Source organism: Cynoglossus semilaevis, chromosome 15, assembly GCF_000523025.1.
Source record: "Cynoglossus semilaevis isolate Cse_v1.0 chromosome 15, Cse_v1.0, whole genome shotgun sequence".
NCBI classification, from domain to species: domain Eukaryota; kingdom Metazoa; phylum Chordata; class Actinopteri; order Pleuronectiformes; family Cynoglossidae; genus Cynoglossus; species Cynoglossus semilaevis.
The window spans coordinates 9702462-9718897 of record NC_024321.1 but is presented as its reverse complement, the minus strand read 5'-3'; the positions used below and the strand labels follow the sequence as shown (position 1 = coordinate 9718897).

The 16436-nt window shown below is 39.8% G+C and overlaps 1 protein-coding gene across 2 annotated transcripts in view; it reads right to left on the bottom strand.

Moving 5' to 3' along the window:
* Positions 1-1937: 1937 nt before the first annotated feature.
* The window catches only part of spock1 (SPARC (osteonectin), cwcv and kazal like domains proteoglycan 1), a 74456-nt gene continuing 59957 nt past the window's right edge, over positions 1938-16436 (bottom strand). For both annotated transcript variants that reach the window (XM_017039584.2, XM_008326963.3), the window contains exons 9-13: positions 7839-7958; positions 7383-7604; positions 6359-6421; positions 5130-5267; positions 1938-3373 (exon numbers count right to left, since the gene is read on the bottom strand). In XM_017039584.2, the coding sequence (XP_016895073.1) occupies positions 3177-3373; positions 5130-5267; positions 6359-6421; positions 7383-7604; positions 7839-7958 (740 nt within the window). In that variant the 3' untranslated portion in view covers positions 1938-3176. The remainder of the gene's footprint in view (positions 3374-5129; positions 5268-6358; positions 6422-7382; positions 7605-7838; positions 7959-16436) is intronic.

Genomic DNA, 16436 nt, shown 5'->3' with positions numbered 1-16436 from the left:
AACAGTAAAATGATACAGCGATTTACCAGCGAGCTGAAATATAGTGACAGAAAACAAATGGACTGAAAGATAACTCCTTGTTTACTTTAAAAACAAAACATCACATCTCTGCTCCTCAACTACTGCTCATTTAGAGTCACCTTCCCACAGTCAATGAAGGACTAATAACAAAGGACAGGAGCTGGCGAATAAAAAAAATCAGCCAGCAGAGAATTGAAGAAGAGAAACACAATCATACCACAACCATACGTTGGAGAAATAAGTCACTTGTGTAAAATTAATACTCTGACTGTGTGTGTGGTTGTGTTCCCAGCCAGGAAAAGTGGGCACACCACCTGTTTGGTGGTTAGGAGGTAAAATTAGCTGTCAGGTGATTAGAAATTGGGAATACTTTGGCTTGATTTATGGTTTGAAAACAGTGGAACAATTTTAAAATACGGGAAACTTAATAGGTGGTGGTAGAGTTAAATATGCTCAGATTTTTGTACTGGGACAAATCAAGACAAGAGTTAGAAATATGAATGTAGGAAAGACAGTTAAGGTCAGAGATTATAAAGATGGACATTGGTCACAGAAGTTTAAGGATCCAATGAATTAGAACATGAAGATAGTTGGTGTAATGGCGAAGGAAGTAAGGGATAAAGGATGGGGTAATTAGATTTGCTGTGGTGAACCATGAAGAGAGCAATCAAAAGGAGGAGAAGAAGAAACATTTAATATGGATGAAATACCATTAGTAGTATCAGTGCTGATTGCAGATCTATTGAAACCCAACCTAAAAAGTATCAGTACTGCTAGTTGATATTGAGTGAGTACACAAATGAAAGTACTTGTCCATGTAGCCATTTGTCAAAAATGGTATCAGGATATCCCTAGACCTGATGACCTGACTTTACATTAATCATTCTCTTAATGACACTCATTTTCTTTCTACCATTTAATATTTTATCACATGTGGGACAAACAGCCATTCACACAGATTTTTGGTCCTCAGAAAATACTGTTGCAGTGCTCCCAGAATGCTGGTGCAATGTGTATGAAAGGCCATATCGATAACATACTTTACCACTTCGACCCAATAACGTTCCCGTGTGGACATGGTCCAAAGATGGATTCCAGACTCTGTAGGCTGTGATGTCTGACACCTTTGTGTCTGTGAGACTTTAGTGGCAGCTCCCAAAGCTTTGCTGTGTTTGTGATGTGTGGCGAGGCAGTAGCGGAGGATAACGTAGATAAAAAACTGGGATAAAAATCAGCAGACACATAGTGATGAAGGAGGGAGACATTATCTTTATGGCTTTACAGTCATCTGGCCTGAGGTCTGCCAGAGAGATACTACACCAGCAGGATTTCCACACTTGGATGACTATATGCCCAGGTCCACAGCTCTTGATTTAATTTAATGCACATTGTTAAAGCCATCGTCTGTTGTATCTGACAAAATGCATTGTGAACAGCTTATTAAGCTGATTCAGTTGTCCTCAAAGTATCTGACTGTTGGTACAGTGCATTTTCAAAGTGCTGAACGAGCTGTTTCAAGCCAATTGCGTCAGCTGTCCCATTACCTGGTGATTTTACAAAAACACTCATTAAGCTTTTATGTTCTTTGGGGTTCTGCTTGCTTTGTGATTCTGCCTCCTCAAAAGGCGTGTGATAAGAGGAGGCTCTGCTGCCTCTGCCTCTGACGGGAGAGGATATTTTCTCAAGGTTGGAAAAGGTCAGAATTGATGGAGGGCTTTGGCTGAACTATTGTAGAGACATCTGAGATTTGGGGGGGAAAAGAAGACTAAAAGCTCACTTTAAGACCAGAAAATGTTTCTGAAGTCAGAGAAAGACTTTTTTTAAGGTCATGTCTCATAACACCCCCCGAGAGAACAATTGTATATACGTTGCTTTCTTTACAAAGATCAGAGAAACATCAGAAAAGGGAGACACAGTACTGTTAAGGTTCAAAAGACACCCCAAGTGCCACTTTAATTAAATTTTTTAATTTACAAATAAAAGTTCACATATTTGACGTGGTGAAGGTTTTAAATTCAAATTACTGGACATTATCCGACATTGTGAGACAGAGCAGAGCCTCTTCTCTGCTCGTCCGACTTCATGTGTCCTCCCAGCTCAGGAGCCGCTTTTTTCCTCCAGTGTCCATGCACAGTCAAACAGCCTCAGCAGCCCCCACTGAACAATTAGCAAATGGATTGATGGCTGCTACACCACAGACTGGGACTGTAGGCATTACAGTTTACTTTTCCCCACCGCAAAACCTTTTGCAATGCAACTTCCCATCTCCTGAGTTTGAGAGAGGAACCAAAAAAAAAAAAAAAAAACACTAGACAGCATCGACATAGCAACAAAGTATTGTAGCAGCCAATTAGGTATCAATTTCTGTTTGAGATGCATAGAGCTAGACCTGGCCAGGGAATCTCTCTTTTACAGAAACACGATGAGAAACATGCAACATCAACGACAATACATCATTAATCTCATTGTTTCCTGGGCCTTTCTTAGACATTCAAGATCAACGATTAAATAATTTACAATCCTCCATGTGAGAGAGAGAGAAAGAGCAAGAGAGAGGCGAAAGGAAGAGAGTCTTGTGTGATTTATCGAAACATTAATGAACTCTTAAAGGAGTCTGACACCAGGACATAGAGGATGGATGAATAAAGAATGGACCTATGATAGGAGTACAGTAGAGGTGAACCTCATTTAGGTCTTCCTGTGGGGAACACATGGCATCAGGGCTCACAGACCGTCCAGGAGCCTCTCACGTGGATGTACCCATATGGGGGAAGGACAGAGTGAGTTAAAGAGGATAGAAGAAGTGATGAAGAGAACAGAGACATGTCCGTGATAGGGGAGGGCAAAGATCACAGGTCTGAGGGAAGGTAGAAGCAGAACGTGGACAGAATCTATCAAGTGCTTGACAGTTGGTGAAATCTAATAGGCTCTCTGTTGTCTGTCTCAGGATAACTTGAAAAGGAAGATGTCAGTGGGGGTGGACTAGAGAGAGACAGATCTGAATAGGAGACAGGGATTACAAGGGTAAGTTCAGGAGCCAAAATAAGAACTGCTGCCAAGGTAAGTGGAGGAGGAGACGTTGGAATGGCTTCAGATCTGTGCTGAGTTACCGGAGTTTCCTGGTCAGGCTGATGGCAGAGTAAAAGGAAACAGAGCTACCAAACATAGCCGATCTCATCATCCTTGTCGTCTCCCTCATCCTCGTCGTCCTCGATGGTTCCTCTGGGATGGATCCGACCCCGTCTTTTTTTCTGCCGGCTGCGGACACTTGGTGATGTTTCCTCCTCCTGATCGTCAAGGAGAATTACTGCACCGCCGCTGCCAAAATCCCCTGATGTCTCATGGTCCTCATCTAAGAACAGGAGGAGAAATCATAAGCAAATTGTCTGGGAGCTCAAAAATATCCCTGTGTGATGAGACAAAAAAGACAAGTAGGTTCTGGCTCTTAGAAATGAAACATGTAGCTTTGTTGTCTGTGGTTGGTGAAAACTGTGAGAAGTGAAAGGATCAGAACAAACAAGATACTCTACTTGAAGAGTAAAACTGAGGTGACAGAAAGTACACCAGGATCATGCCTTTTTTGCCTCCTACCATTCATAAAATATCAGAACAATATCATGCAACATGGAATTAGCTTTACAATTGTCGTTCTATTACATTCCGTCACTGGAGGAGGATATGGAACAACTACTGTGTAGACCCCTTGGAGAACCTTAATCAAAAGTAAGTGAAAGAGAGCTACCTGTGCAAACAATTTTTGAACAATCGTTAATGTTACATCGTACTTGTAAGGATATTCTGAGAATTTCAGGAGGGGGAAAATGCACGGCTCTTAAAGACTAATAAATAGATGTGCATTGTAACAGCCATGCTGCAATTATCAACCATGCTGTCCAGGTTGAACCTCTTGTGTTCTTTTTGTTTTTACAGCCTAACAAGGACAAGTGACATTTTATTAAAATGCTTTGTTGAGAAAAAAATATCAGATTTCTCTTTTAAACCTCCGTACTGAGTTCAATTATCCAGTCACAGTGGTGTCAAGGTAAAGTCAATTTCATCCAGTTTCACCTGCAAACATTTTAAAAGGCTTTTTTTTATGCTTTTATGAAGACTCCTGTGCAGCGTCACAGCAAACAGGAGTCATTATCTCAGCTGCTGCCTTCAGCACTTTCTAAAACGTTGACCCTAAAAATCCTCCTGTTCAAGAGAACCATTTCACACCTGGGTATAAATGTACTCCGGCTGAGTGGCAATCACCTTGTTACAATCAGTTTGATGTCCTTTAGAGCCGCGTGTCAAGAGCCTCTGCTTTGCTGCCTGTTTGTTGTGTTCAGGGCCAGATGGGAGTCCAGGCTGTTCTGGCCTGAGGCCATTCAGCCAGAGTTAGACTTAAGCTTGTTAAACTGGAGACAAAGAGTTGCCGCTGTGTGTTGGTGTGTGCGTGTATGAGTAGAGACGAGTCATCAATAGTGGAAGCTGCAATTACTGGCTTTGGACTGGACTGGTATTGGAGTGGGGCTGTTCTGTTACCATGAGTTGGCTGTTTGATTGGTAATCAGTATGTCTCTCTGAATTCTCTCCTGCTAATTATTGTCCTTTTTTTTTACCACACTATTAAATCCCAGAGACCATTGATTTGCAGCAGAGTGCATCTATTGGTCTTTTCACAGCGTGGGGAAATTCAAGGGGAATGGCCGCCTAACCGTGACTTCACTGTGCACTCTTTGTCCAAATCCATCACCGTCAGCTGCAGCTTGTTTGATGTTGTTTCCTGTCTCTTCCTGTCGACAAGGTTAAACTGAACTCCTGCCATGAATACATATTTTCCCCAAACTATCTCTGCAGACAAGTGCGACAATTTTTTTTAACCACCAGACTTGCAGGACACGGGTCTTTTATCAAAGTTACACGTGCAAAACATCTGAAGCAGATACAATCAAATTGGCTTGCCTAATGTTATCTACTTCCTAAAGGATCAGTTTTGCGGAGGTAGTGAGCGAAGAAATAAAACAAATTTGACTCTGGATTAAATCATCTTACTGCATCAAAGCAATAAATGGGAAACTCGGACAGACGAATGGGAGCTTAAAACAAACTTGAGGTCTTACCGCAGTTGGGGTTGCCCTGTTTCCTGGAGCCGGCGATCTCATTGCCATATTTGTCTACGCACCAGCACTGACCGGTGCTGCCATGACACTGGGTTGGTTTGAAGTAACCTTCATCGGTACAGCGAGGAATATAAGAGCCTGAAAATATGAGGAAAATTCAAGCAGTGATAAGAAGACAGAAGCAGATAAGACTCAGGACTAGTAATATCCAGATATTGATCTAATAAGAATAAGAATAAGTTTCTGAAAAATGTTTAAACTAGAAATGATTTGCAAAGCAGTAGCTTTAGAGCTGCACTGATCACAGACATTTTTATCCAAATTGGGTTTAAGTTTGATAAAGTTTAAACAAGATGACAGAGAATGTGACTACTTTGATAGATATTGACCACTGGTTACCATCCTGGGGATTTAGACGTTCATTCACAGTGATGAGAATTTACTTTAGCCAAGTTTTTTTATATAACTTTTGGGCCAGGGCCTAGGGTATTATGAATAAGGCATGGCTGTTGAGTCGTGGGTTTAAATCCCAGTCCGGGCATGGCTGCATTTCATAAACAAAAATCCATTCCAAGGATAGCCTGAGAAGCCAAGGACAAGTTTCCTTCCGAGTATTAAGTACAGTGACAAATAAAGTCTGCACAGCACACACACCTACTCAGGGTATTAACATGTTCAGTGTCACCCTGACTCTGTGTGCTGCGAGGCTTCACAATGTGTGGGAGATATTTGTTTTGTTTCCCTTTATTTGCACCAGCTGCATGCTCCGGTGCAACAATGTAGCACCACGGTTTCTGGTGATATCTATGTATTTCCCAAAATAAATATGCATTCACTAAAAAACCTTTCCCTCCCTGCAGGAGGAAGAATTGATCCAAAGGAAGAAAAAATAAATAAATAAACAAACTGACAAAGCAGCTGAGGAGGCTTGCTGCTAAAACAGTTGGTGTGACACCAAGCGTACCCCCCCCCTTCCACAACCACCACCTACATGAGTTAGTCTGTACATACAGTACTATAGAAAACAAAAGAGATATTAATGATAATGTTACATAAATATTACATTTAAATACAGTTTAAATGATGTCATCTCAATTTAGACTGAAGACTGAACATTAAAAATATTACACGTTGCATTTTAGTCAACAATTAATTTAAAACAAAAATGAAAACAGTTCCACACTCCTATTTAGGACTTAGATTAAGTCAGAATTGGCGTCCGGACTAACCAATAAGGCTCTTCCTTCGACTCTGATTCTGGATCCTGCTCTTCTCAGTCTGACAAGGAAGACCTGCAAACAGGAAACATAAAAAAACTTTTTTCATTACAGCACTTTTATGCCAACAAAATGTTACTGCTTGGCATCAAACACAGTCTAAATTAGATGACAACTTAACTTCCCTCAGCACAATGTTAGAACCTGTAGACGCAGTGATGGAACTGCAGTCTATTCAATCAAAGCATTAAAGTTTCAGATCCAGACACAAATCATTAATAAACATTAAGATTCACCCTCACATCTATACAATACACAGGAAAAAGTGGATCTGACAGGACAAATGGTCCAGAGAACCTGGGCGTGCTGCTGTGGAGTAGGTCAAACATCAAACCTATAAATCACCTAAAAGTTAGCTGACATTTACAACATTGTTTTTCCCCTAAATAAGCAAGGTAAGATTGGAGGTTTGTACACGGCCGCTCATATTTATTTATATATTTTCAAACTGCGATAGCTGCAGTAAAATTGGGCTGTAAAGTGGCCAAAAAAACTTTAAAAAAATGTATTTACAGTGACTTTAGAAAGTTTTGTCATGTCACATAAGCGTGGGTTCACATCTTCAGTAACTGGGACTGAAATGGGTCGATGACACGTGATGCACAGCAGTAGACTTTTTTAACTGGTTCAAGGAAGTTGTAAAAAAAACAGGAGATTGAAAGGTTTTTTAACAGCTGGTGAAGTTTCCTCCTCCTTAAAAAAAGGAAATTTTTTTCTACAAATGCAATTAAGATGGTCCGACAAAATCACTGAAAATATTTTCTTTGTTCTTGTTCTCGTACTTTTGTTGTTCATTTTTAGAGAATATCCCACGGACGGTATGGCTGTAGCTTAATAGCTAGTACAGTTGTGGTACATTCAAAGGTCGGTTGTGGGTTCGCCTCCAGACATAAAACGTCATAAAATCACTTTAACAAAAAAAGACAAAAAAAAAAAAAAAAAATTCGGACCTCCCTCCTCCTCACACCTCTCTTACCCTCAGGTTTTTGGAAGCAGTAACACCACTCGTTGTTAGACAGTTTCCCATCTTTAAAGGAATCACACGAGTTAAAGAGGGGCTTCATGCACAGCTCATATTTGTCCAGGTAGATGGCGCTGAGCTCTGATTGGTCCAGCAGGAGGTCAAAGTTCATGTCCAGTTTGTTAAACATCCAGCCCAGAGAGTCCTTACATATGGGCAGGATGCTGGTGTCGAAATCTAGAGGGGAGAAGAGATTCAGAAAATGAAGAGAAAAAAAAAATATTGAGCAAGTTTTTGTGAAGCTACAGAACATGAGATGAGTTCAGGCATGTCGACATCACTGAGAACAGAGGAGGGACACTGTCAACATTACTGTCAGCCGGCCATCATGAAGGGAGTGTGGCTGTTTGACAGGAAAAGACTACACACACACACCGACAGATTCATATATTGCTGAGGGATTACACTCACGTCCTGCAGTGGAGTCTGAGCTGTCAGAGGATTTGAGATCTCTGTTGGCATCGAGGTGAAGAACTCCGAACCAGTCCTTCAGTCTGGCAGCCAGGCTGTGAAGCTCTGCGTCAGTGCAAGCTACACACGCACACACACACACACACACAAGAGCCACACACAGATGCATGCAATAATGAAAAAAGGGGGGAAATGTCAATCAAGTGCTGTAATCAGAGGAAAATAAACAATCTTCCCGGCTTCTTATCAAACGTCCATTTCATTTCTGTACTTTTTCTCTCTCTACTTTTTCTCCTCATCCAACTCTGCTTCTTGACTAAACACCATGAAGTGATAACACACCACTGACCTGCTGCTTTGGCTTGACAGTTGCCATAGGAACAGCCGTACAGTATGCATATAAAAATACAGTAAATGTGTCAGTTTCTTCTCGTTGAAATCCACAATCCTATCACATGCACATATATTGACTCTGCCTGACATCCTACACCGTCATCCACCTCCGTGTCAAAGCATAGAATTTTTTTTTGGAGGTCTTGCAGTGTAGACCACATGAACACAGTTGTGTTTCTGCTTCACACCTCAAACAAACGCTGATCCAGCGTTAACCAGCTGGTTAATGGTGCTGCACATGCAACACCCCAGAGTTACCACCAAGTGAACGGTACACTTAATGATATGCATAATTGAAAGTGCAAACCAGCCTCCTGCTGCTTAACAAACCCCTGGTTCGCCTCAGCCCTGTGGGACTGACAGGGTCTGTCTGCAATTCAAGCACTCATTTCTCAGCCTGTCTCCTTCTGCAGCTCTCTCCGTCAATCTCTTGTCTTTTTTTCTCACCACACTTCTGCATGTGATTGACATTTTTTCCTGCCTGTTCATTCTCTTCTGAGAGCTTGATTATGTGCCTGTAGGACAAGAGCCACTTTTTACCCACAGTACCCAGGCTGCCAATCCAAACACTTCAGTTTTTTTTCTTTGGGGGGGAGGGGAGGTTAAAAAATTCATGAGGTGGTTCTTAATATTCCTGTGGCGCTGCTGTTCCAAGATTGAGGCAAATTGCTGAGAAAAACGGAAAGGTCTAAAGGCAGGGCAAAGAAGGACATCGGAATACAAATGACTTAAGGGCATATCTTAAAAAAAGTACATGGAAAGAGAGTGGGTCCGTTTCCCACTTGAGGCAGAAGAACGGCTGTTAGAACCCTGATCTAAAGTCAAATTTTTGAGACAAGAACAGAGCAGCGTTAGTGAAGAGGCAAGATCACAGTTCACTGTCAGTCGATGAAGATGTCATGTGTGGAGCACATTTTCAAAAAGACTACTGCAGGCAAAGATGTCGGATTTTTTTTTCACAAATCACTGTTTCAAAAACGTTTTTACGCCGCATTTATAGTGGTATACACAGTAAAATCAGTGATAAAAAAAAACAAGAAATTAAGAAAAATTACTTTAATCGGATTTTATTTTTATTCAACATTTGTATAGAAACTAGATAAAAACAGTATTTTTTGTCAAGTGTACTTTATTAGTAATGGAATGTTGACAAAAGCATATATTTGCTTTAATTACATTTTTTTTCCAGCAGTAGTAGTAGTAGTAGTGTAATCCACAGTACAATAACATACATATACATATATAAATATATATTTTTTACAATGAAGTGTTAAACTACCTGGTGCCTAAAATATATTACTATATTGTTAAATAATTTTAATTTTCTGGTGATACAAAGAAAATGACTACTGTAAGAGAACATTTTTACCTTTTTTTAGTCATATCCTGCCTTCACACATGCACACGTGTCATGATCACAGCTGACACCAAGCAGCAGATGCTTCAGGTAACAGACAGCAGCTGAGCAGAAGACCAAATGTCATTTATCAGGCCCAGCATCTGGGTGACATTAACTGAAAACCCAAGGTGGTCTGTGTGTGTGTGTGTGTGTGTGTGTTGGTAAACGTGTGTGAGACTCAAGGAGTGAGTGTGAGTGTGTGATATGGCCCCTTCAGGACGAGACAGATAACATTTCAAAGCTTCTTCATTTCCAGCGTCTAGAGATGGAAAACAGAGTAAAAGAAAAAAAAATAGCAACAGTTCAACATTATCAACCTTCAGCTTCTAAATAAAATCCTCCCGCCGCCCGGAACGGATCTGTGGCCTGTTACACAGCGCTGAACACAAACCTCTCCCAGGTTTATATTCCTCATGTCTTCATTTAAATGACATTTCTTCTTGTCCTCCCTCTATTTTCTTCCATGTATTGCTTCCGGAATCATTTCCTCTTCCAGTGTTGCAGATGCAGCCTTCCTGCTCATTCTCCTTCATTACTCATCCATCTTTCTATCGCTCTATTCTGACTGTCAGTCTGCAGACTTGCCATCAAACCTGGTTCTCTCTTACTCATTTTCTCGGACGCACCAGGACTATTTTCGATATGTCCCGCTCTCCTGTTTTGTTCTTCGACTTAAATTGCTCTGAGTGCCTCATCTCCCATCCCTCTCTTTGAAAATTCCCCAACAGCCGCGGTGGGGAACATTCTTCCTCTATCAGAGGCCAGTTAAACTTTTATAACATCCTCAATGAGCCATGCTGAATTATTGAAGGCATACATTAGAACGTACTGTATTTTTCTGCTGCTCGTTGTGACTCAGCCCTCTTTTTTTTTTTTTGCCCCAGAGAGTTTAACCTTTACTTTCCAGGAAGTATATATTTATAATTGATTCAAAAGGAGTTTTGTCAGTGAAAGGCAATTAACAAACTGGTTTATTCCTCTAAAATAAATAATGCCATAAAAATGTGATTAAGGCATTTGCTAATCAGTGTTTAAATTCATCCAAACTGTTGACATTGTTGAGCTACTAAAATAATAAAAAAAGAAAAAATACTCATTAGGGTGAAGACACGAGTGTCACCACAGGGTTTGAATTCATTTTTATAGAACATGAAATGTCTGGCTGATTTCTTAGTGTTTGTCTTGAAGTGTTGTGAAACACATTACCATTTTTTGTCTTTGGATTTTTTGCCTAGTGACATTGCTGAATCAGCATAATTTTGGTCGCCACAGTGGGTTGTAATGATGATGATGATGGTGTAAATTCCACTGGCTGCTGTTTTTAATCAGGGCACTTTGCTGAAAAGTACTTCTCGCCGTAGCGGCTGTGACATTCAGAAATGCAAATCCATTCATTGCTCCCATACTCATGTTTAAACTGATAAAAACGGACATTCAGGCAGACAAAGGCTCCTTAAAAACACTTGATCTTAATGAGATTTTGAGGCTCTGAGTTATTCACTGTACTTCAGTCGGTGGGTTGTCTTCGCCACAATCCATCTTGTGAAAGTTGCTTATTGGACAAAAACTACACCAAAGCGTTTCAACTTAAGCTGGGACTTTGTCCTTGTAACCCAGGAAGTTTAGCTGTGTGTTTCCAGCAGTGATGACACTTGAGGTGGGCCTGTTGATGAACTGTTCCTGGTAATGTAGACAAACTTACTTGTTTATCCATGAAAGAAAATATGAATACCCTTGTTCTCCAGTTAGACGTCAACAACAAATATCCCTGCCCAACTCTTTGTTTTCATTTTTTTTATTTTATAACTTTTTCTACTTTTGACTTCAACGCCCTTGTCACCTCTATCTTCCAAGTCTCTGGCGGTATCCTGGCCCAAAATGAGCCTCAGAGGAGCCCAGATATTTCTCTGTGTCATTATGACCTACATAGTTTTGATCAGCTCTGACAATTCCTGCTTACCGTCAGAATCCCTTTGTAAAGCAATGAATCCTCAAATTGGACAGAAACAAAAAATCCAACCACTGCAGGAAACAAACGCTGGCTTTCTGCAGGTGTAACAGAGATCAGCTCTGATGTCAGGAGTGGACACAATGTGGGAACAAATGTCGCTGTCGGCAGAATGTGTGATTTGAGAGACATCCCATAAAAAATACGACAATTCCAGTGAATGACAAGACAAATTTGAAAAGCTATAATTTAAACTTGTGATGGACTTTGATGAGGCCCAAAAGTCACTGTAATTCCATTCATTGTTTGGTCCCTACATGGTACCTTTTTCCCTAAATACATAGAACAATACATATATATATATATTTACTTCAGAAGATCTCTATAAAAGAGCTTGGTGACAATATGTAATTGAACAGTTGAAAAAAAAATGCATATTTAATTAGACCAAACAGTTTAAAATGTTAATCAGCTTTTTTTTAAATCATCAAGTTGGACATATATTTTTTTTATCACACTGCAGTGAAAACACAAGTGTCCCTGTGAAACACTCCATGATACAGCTGGTGTTGTGCGTGAACTAATGAGTCAAAAAAAATCTGACCAGTCTGTCATAACAACCACCTGCCTGTAAGTCATCATCATGACTCAGCGTCCTGTGAAATATAAGTTTCTGGTGCGGACAGAAGACTTGACGAAACTTTGGCAACGATGTCACTGGCTGCCAGTGACTGGAAGGTGTCTCTTCATGTAATTTTCATTTCATTTCTTTTTTTTTTTTCATATACAAAAAAAAAACTGTCAACTGGAGCAGATGCTAAAATAAATGCTGTTATAAAACTGACAGCAGAGCCTGAATGGATAGAAGACATTTTCCACGTCAGATCTGTAGATAGAGGAGAATTTCCTCATGCTTTGGCTTTATGAATATCCCTGAGTTTTTGAGCCAAACAGATAGTGTTTAATTACTACAACACAGCAGAAGACGCCCTGCGGGGCAAAACAAACCAGGATACGATGACTGCTCCAAAACAATGCCTGGTGTTTGATGGTGAACTTTTAACTAGAATAAAGTGGATAAAACACAGACGGCTTCTAGAAGCTAATGCTCACAGCTGCAGCTCAATTATCAAACACAGCATATTTTTTTAAGGATTTTATTCCTCTACTGTTATTGTTATTGATCCTTTGTCTTTTCTGCGGAGACGCAAATACACTGAGGGCTATCATTAAGTCGTTGGAGGGCAACATCATATCAACGTCTTTGATATTATGATATAAAAATCCAGATATTTCTGAAAAAAAAATGTTGCAAGGTGATTGATCAGAGCAGTAGTTTTATCAATTTCAGCCTGTCCTTGCCTTATTTAGGAGGATTTTTACACTACATGTTCTTACTGATGCAAACAATACTGGGATTGGACTAGTGGAATAGAACCAAAAACCTTCTGCACAGAAGGTCGGAATTCTGGCATTATGTTGCTTCAGCTATTATATGGAGTAATTTGAACCTTATTACCTTCACAACTGTCTATATTTTCCAGCAGGCAATTTAGAAATGCCGATGTACGATCAATACTATTATAGCGTTAAAAAACAAAAAGCATTTCAATAGACTTTTAGCTGCAGCGATCCAGAAATCTTTGTCTGTAGTAAACCCTGCTGCTGAAACACACTGTAAGTCTTCAGGTGTAGCACAGTTGTCTTCCCTTTTTTTTGTGTTACCTCAAAGTAATTTAGGCATGTTTGAGCTACCAAGGTCTGAGATAAAGCTAATTTTAGTCATAATCCATCACCAGCAGTTGAAATTAGCTTAATTGCCTCAGTGAGCTGCATCACAACCGCGGCAGCAGCTCCAGTTGCTGACAGTGTTGGTGAAAGGGTCGGGTCAATGAGGTAAAAAAACCCGAACACTTTCACCTCACATTGAAACTTTAGCCAAAGCTGCTCTCTTTGTCTTCCTTTCTCTATCTCTATCTTGCTATCTCTCTCTCCTGTCCAACTTTGTTGTAGTGCCCCTAGGGGAAGATCACAGTTTTAATTAAATGCTGAAAAACTAATGAGCCCCATCTCGGGGTTTGGGTTAATGTTAATAAGCCATGGAAGCCGAGAGGTAGCTTGTTTATAATCCTTCAGCTGAGTTGACAAGTGCTCTGATAATATAAAATTTATTTAGTCAAACCTTTTAGACCCACAGGGAGCGATAAAGACCTGAAACAATGCAGCATCCTATAGATATATGGGAACTGTCAGGTAAATGAACACAACAATTCCACCTTTGTGTTGGAGTTGAGGAACATTTTTATTCGTTATTTCTCCAATGATCAGCCCCTCCAAAACTTGAAGTTTCTCTGAAGCTCTTCTTTTTTTAAATAAAAAATATATAACAAAGTCAAATGAAAGAGACGGGAGTGTCGCTAAACCCAGACCAAGGAGAGGTGGGTGATTATCAACCTTGAAACTTCAGGAGCCAGGTTGCATCACATCGAGATAAAAAGGCAGGTGGAGACGGACAGAGACAGGGACTGAAGACAGTGAAGTGAGGTGACACTGCTTAATAGGCTAACAAAGGGAGGAAGAACTGGATTGATACAGTGGTGAGGGTGACGTGAGGAAGATGGAAGGTCAGATTCATTAAAAAGATACAGAGGTGTGTTTGATTTTCCCAGCCCTGAGCCATCAGCTCCACCTCACAATGGCAGTAAGTTCAGGTTCTACCTGATAAGGATCAGCAAGGCACTGTGTGCATAGACAGGGAGACAATTAAAGAGATAGAGGGGGAGAAGGGGCAGCTACAAAGAAAGTTGGGGGCCGGCAGAGGACTGGCTTACGCTTGTACTTTTTAGTCATTTGCTGTTAGGAGCTAGACTTTGGTCAATGTTTAAACGTTCCTTGGTCTCGAGGCGAGTAAAGCTGTCCAATAATCTTTAAACGTTTTCCTCTTTTGCTCCAGGCCAGGTACACTTGACAACTTCATTAAGACCTTTGACATAAACTTGTCTTGACTGAGATATGAATTCATTTGAAGTATTAGTGAAATGAATTAAAAAAACACTTTATATAGTACTAGAAAAACAAACATTTACATTTAAATCAACATTTAATAGCGCCTCCTGTAGCAGCCTGGGTCAGTTGCAAAGACTCATGCTGAGAAATGTCCCTATTGTAGGACAAATAAGGGACACAATAATAATAATAATAATAATAATTATTATTATTATTATTTAAACCCTTCCTACTCACAGGGCTCTGGGAAAATGACAGAAAATCCGGCTGATGTAACTGCCTCTCACTTTATCAATAGCCCCTTCATATAAATGTCTTGTCAAGAAGGCATGAAAAAAAATTTAAAGTGTTATCCATAAATTAAGTCTAAATCTCTTCTTCCCTTTGGTGAGGAAAATCATGAAAAAAGAAAACTGCTAAATCTGCTCCAAAGTCCCTCTTCTCTCTGGTCAGCACTCTTGAAAAAATCCCCAAGCTACAGCCATGTGCTTGGAGAGGATAGCAAATGTGGAGGTAGAAGAGAGAGCAGAGAAAAAAAATCCAACCAGTCGTCCTCCTGTGGGCTCTCTGCACAACTCTGAGAAAGAATCGCCAGCAAAAATTAATTTAGCAGGGGGATTTAGACTAATCAGACCCAGAAAGAGTTCTTTGTTTTTCTGAGTTGAGAAATAAATTAATGTTGTTTATAAAAGTGATTCCACATGGTAATGACTCAGGCCTTTAACATAAACAGTATTGTTTTGTGTCACCTTTGGTTATCTTTTCATACGAGACTGATGGTGTTCAACTCGGGCAAAGGACAAAGACATAAATGTCATGGCTGCAAACATGCCGGCTGCAAATCACGTTTAAGTCTTTGTTTCTCATTTTTCAAAATGTTATACAGAAAAAAGTATTACATAAAATTAGGCTTGATTACCAATTACCCAACAATCTAAAGCTAAGGCCCTTTTTTAAGGGCAAATCTGTGTCTCTGTGTCAAAAGCCCAAAAAAAAAAAAGATACACACACACACACTTTGTGTTATGTAAAAACTTGACATGGACATAATGCACTCCTTGTGCCTATTTGTTTTTACATCTATTATAAACCTATATATAAACAGTATATATATATATATTCATATATTTGCAATTTCATTAGAAACATGACTAATCTTAGTCATTACTTTGACCATAATTTTAATCCTAATACCAAACCAGACATTGAACCTCCAAAAAACAGCAAAGTATAAAACGTTCATGTCCCCACAAGTACAGCTGTTCAAACACATTTACACAAATTTGTTTTTGTGTTTTATGATCCCTCTACAACGGACATCTGCATGCACTGTCTCTTAGTAAGTCTATTTTATAAATAATTTTACATTTCAAAAATCCTCTCACTCAATACAGACCTTCAAAATGTTTCCCACAAGGACAAAGTGTCCCCACAATTGCAGAAACACACACACACACACATACACCACTTGGAGTCTGTTGAGTAGACCACTCAAAATGTGGTCTACTTGAAGCTGCCTGATCAGATAAGAAACAATTTCCCCCTGCTCTTCACTGCAGCACACACTTCTCAACTGTAGTTTTCAATCAGCATCAATAGACAGAATAAAAGGGAAGTGAAACTTCAGTTCCGTGGTACCTGATCCTTTAGCAAATATTCAGTTTCTACATTTTCCATGTTTTCTACTCTTTAACAGTGATTTTTATTTTTAAACTTCAGTCACATCCTTTCAACTTCTTACTAATGGTTGCTGTGTTCAAATCTGCATATTATTGTACTGTTTAATTTACTAAAATGCATTGATCTTCAAGATTCAATTTACTCAGCATAAACATGTGCCTGTTTAGTTGAA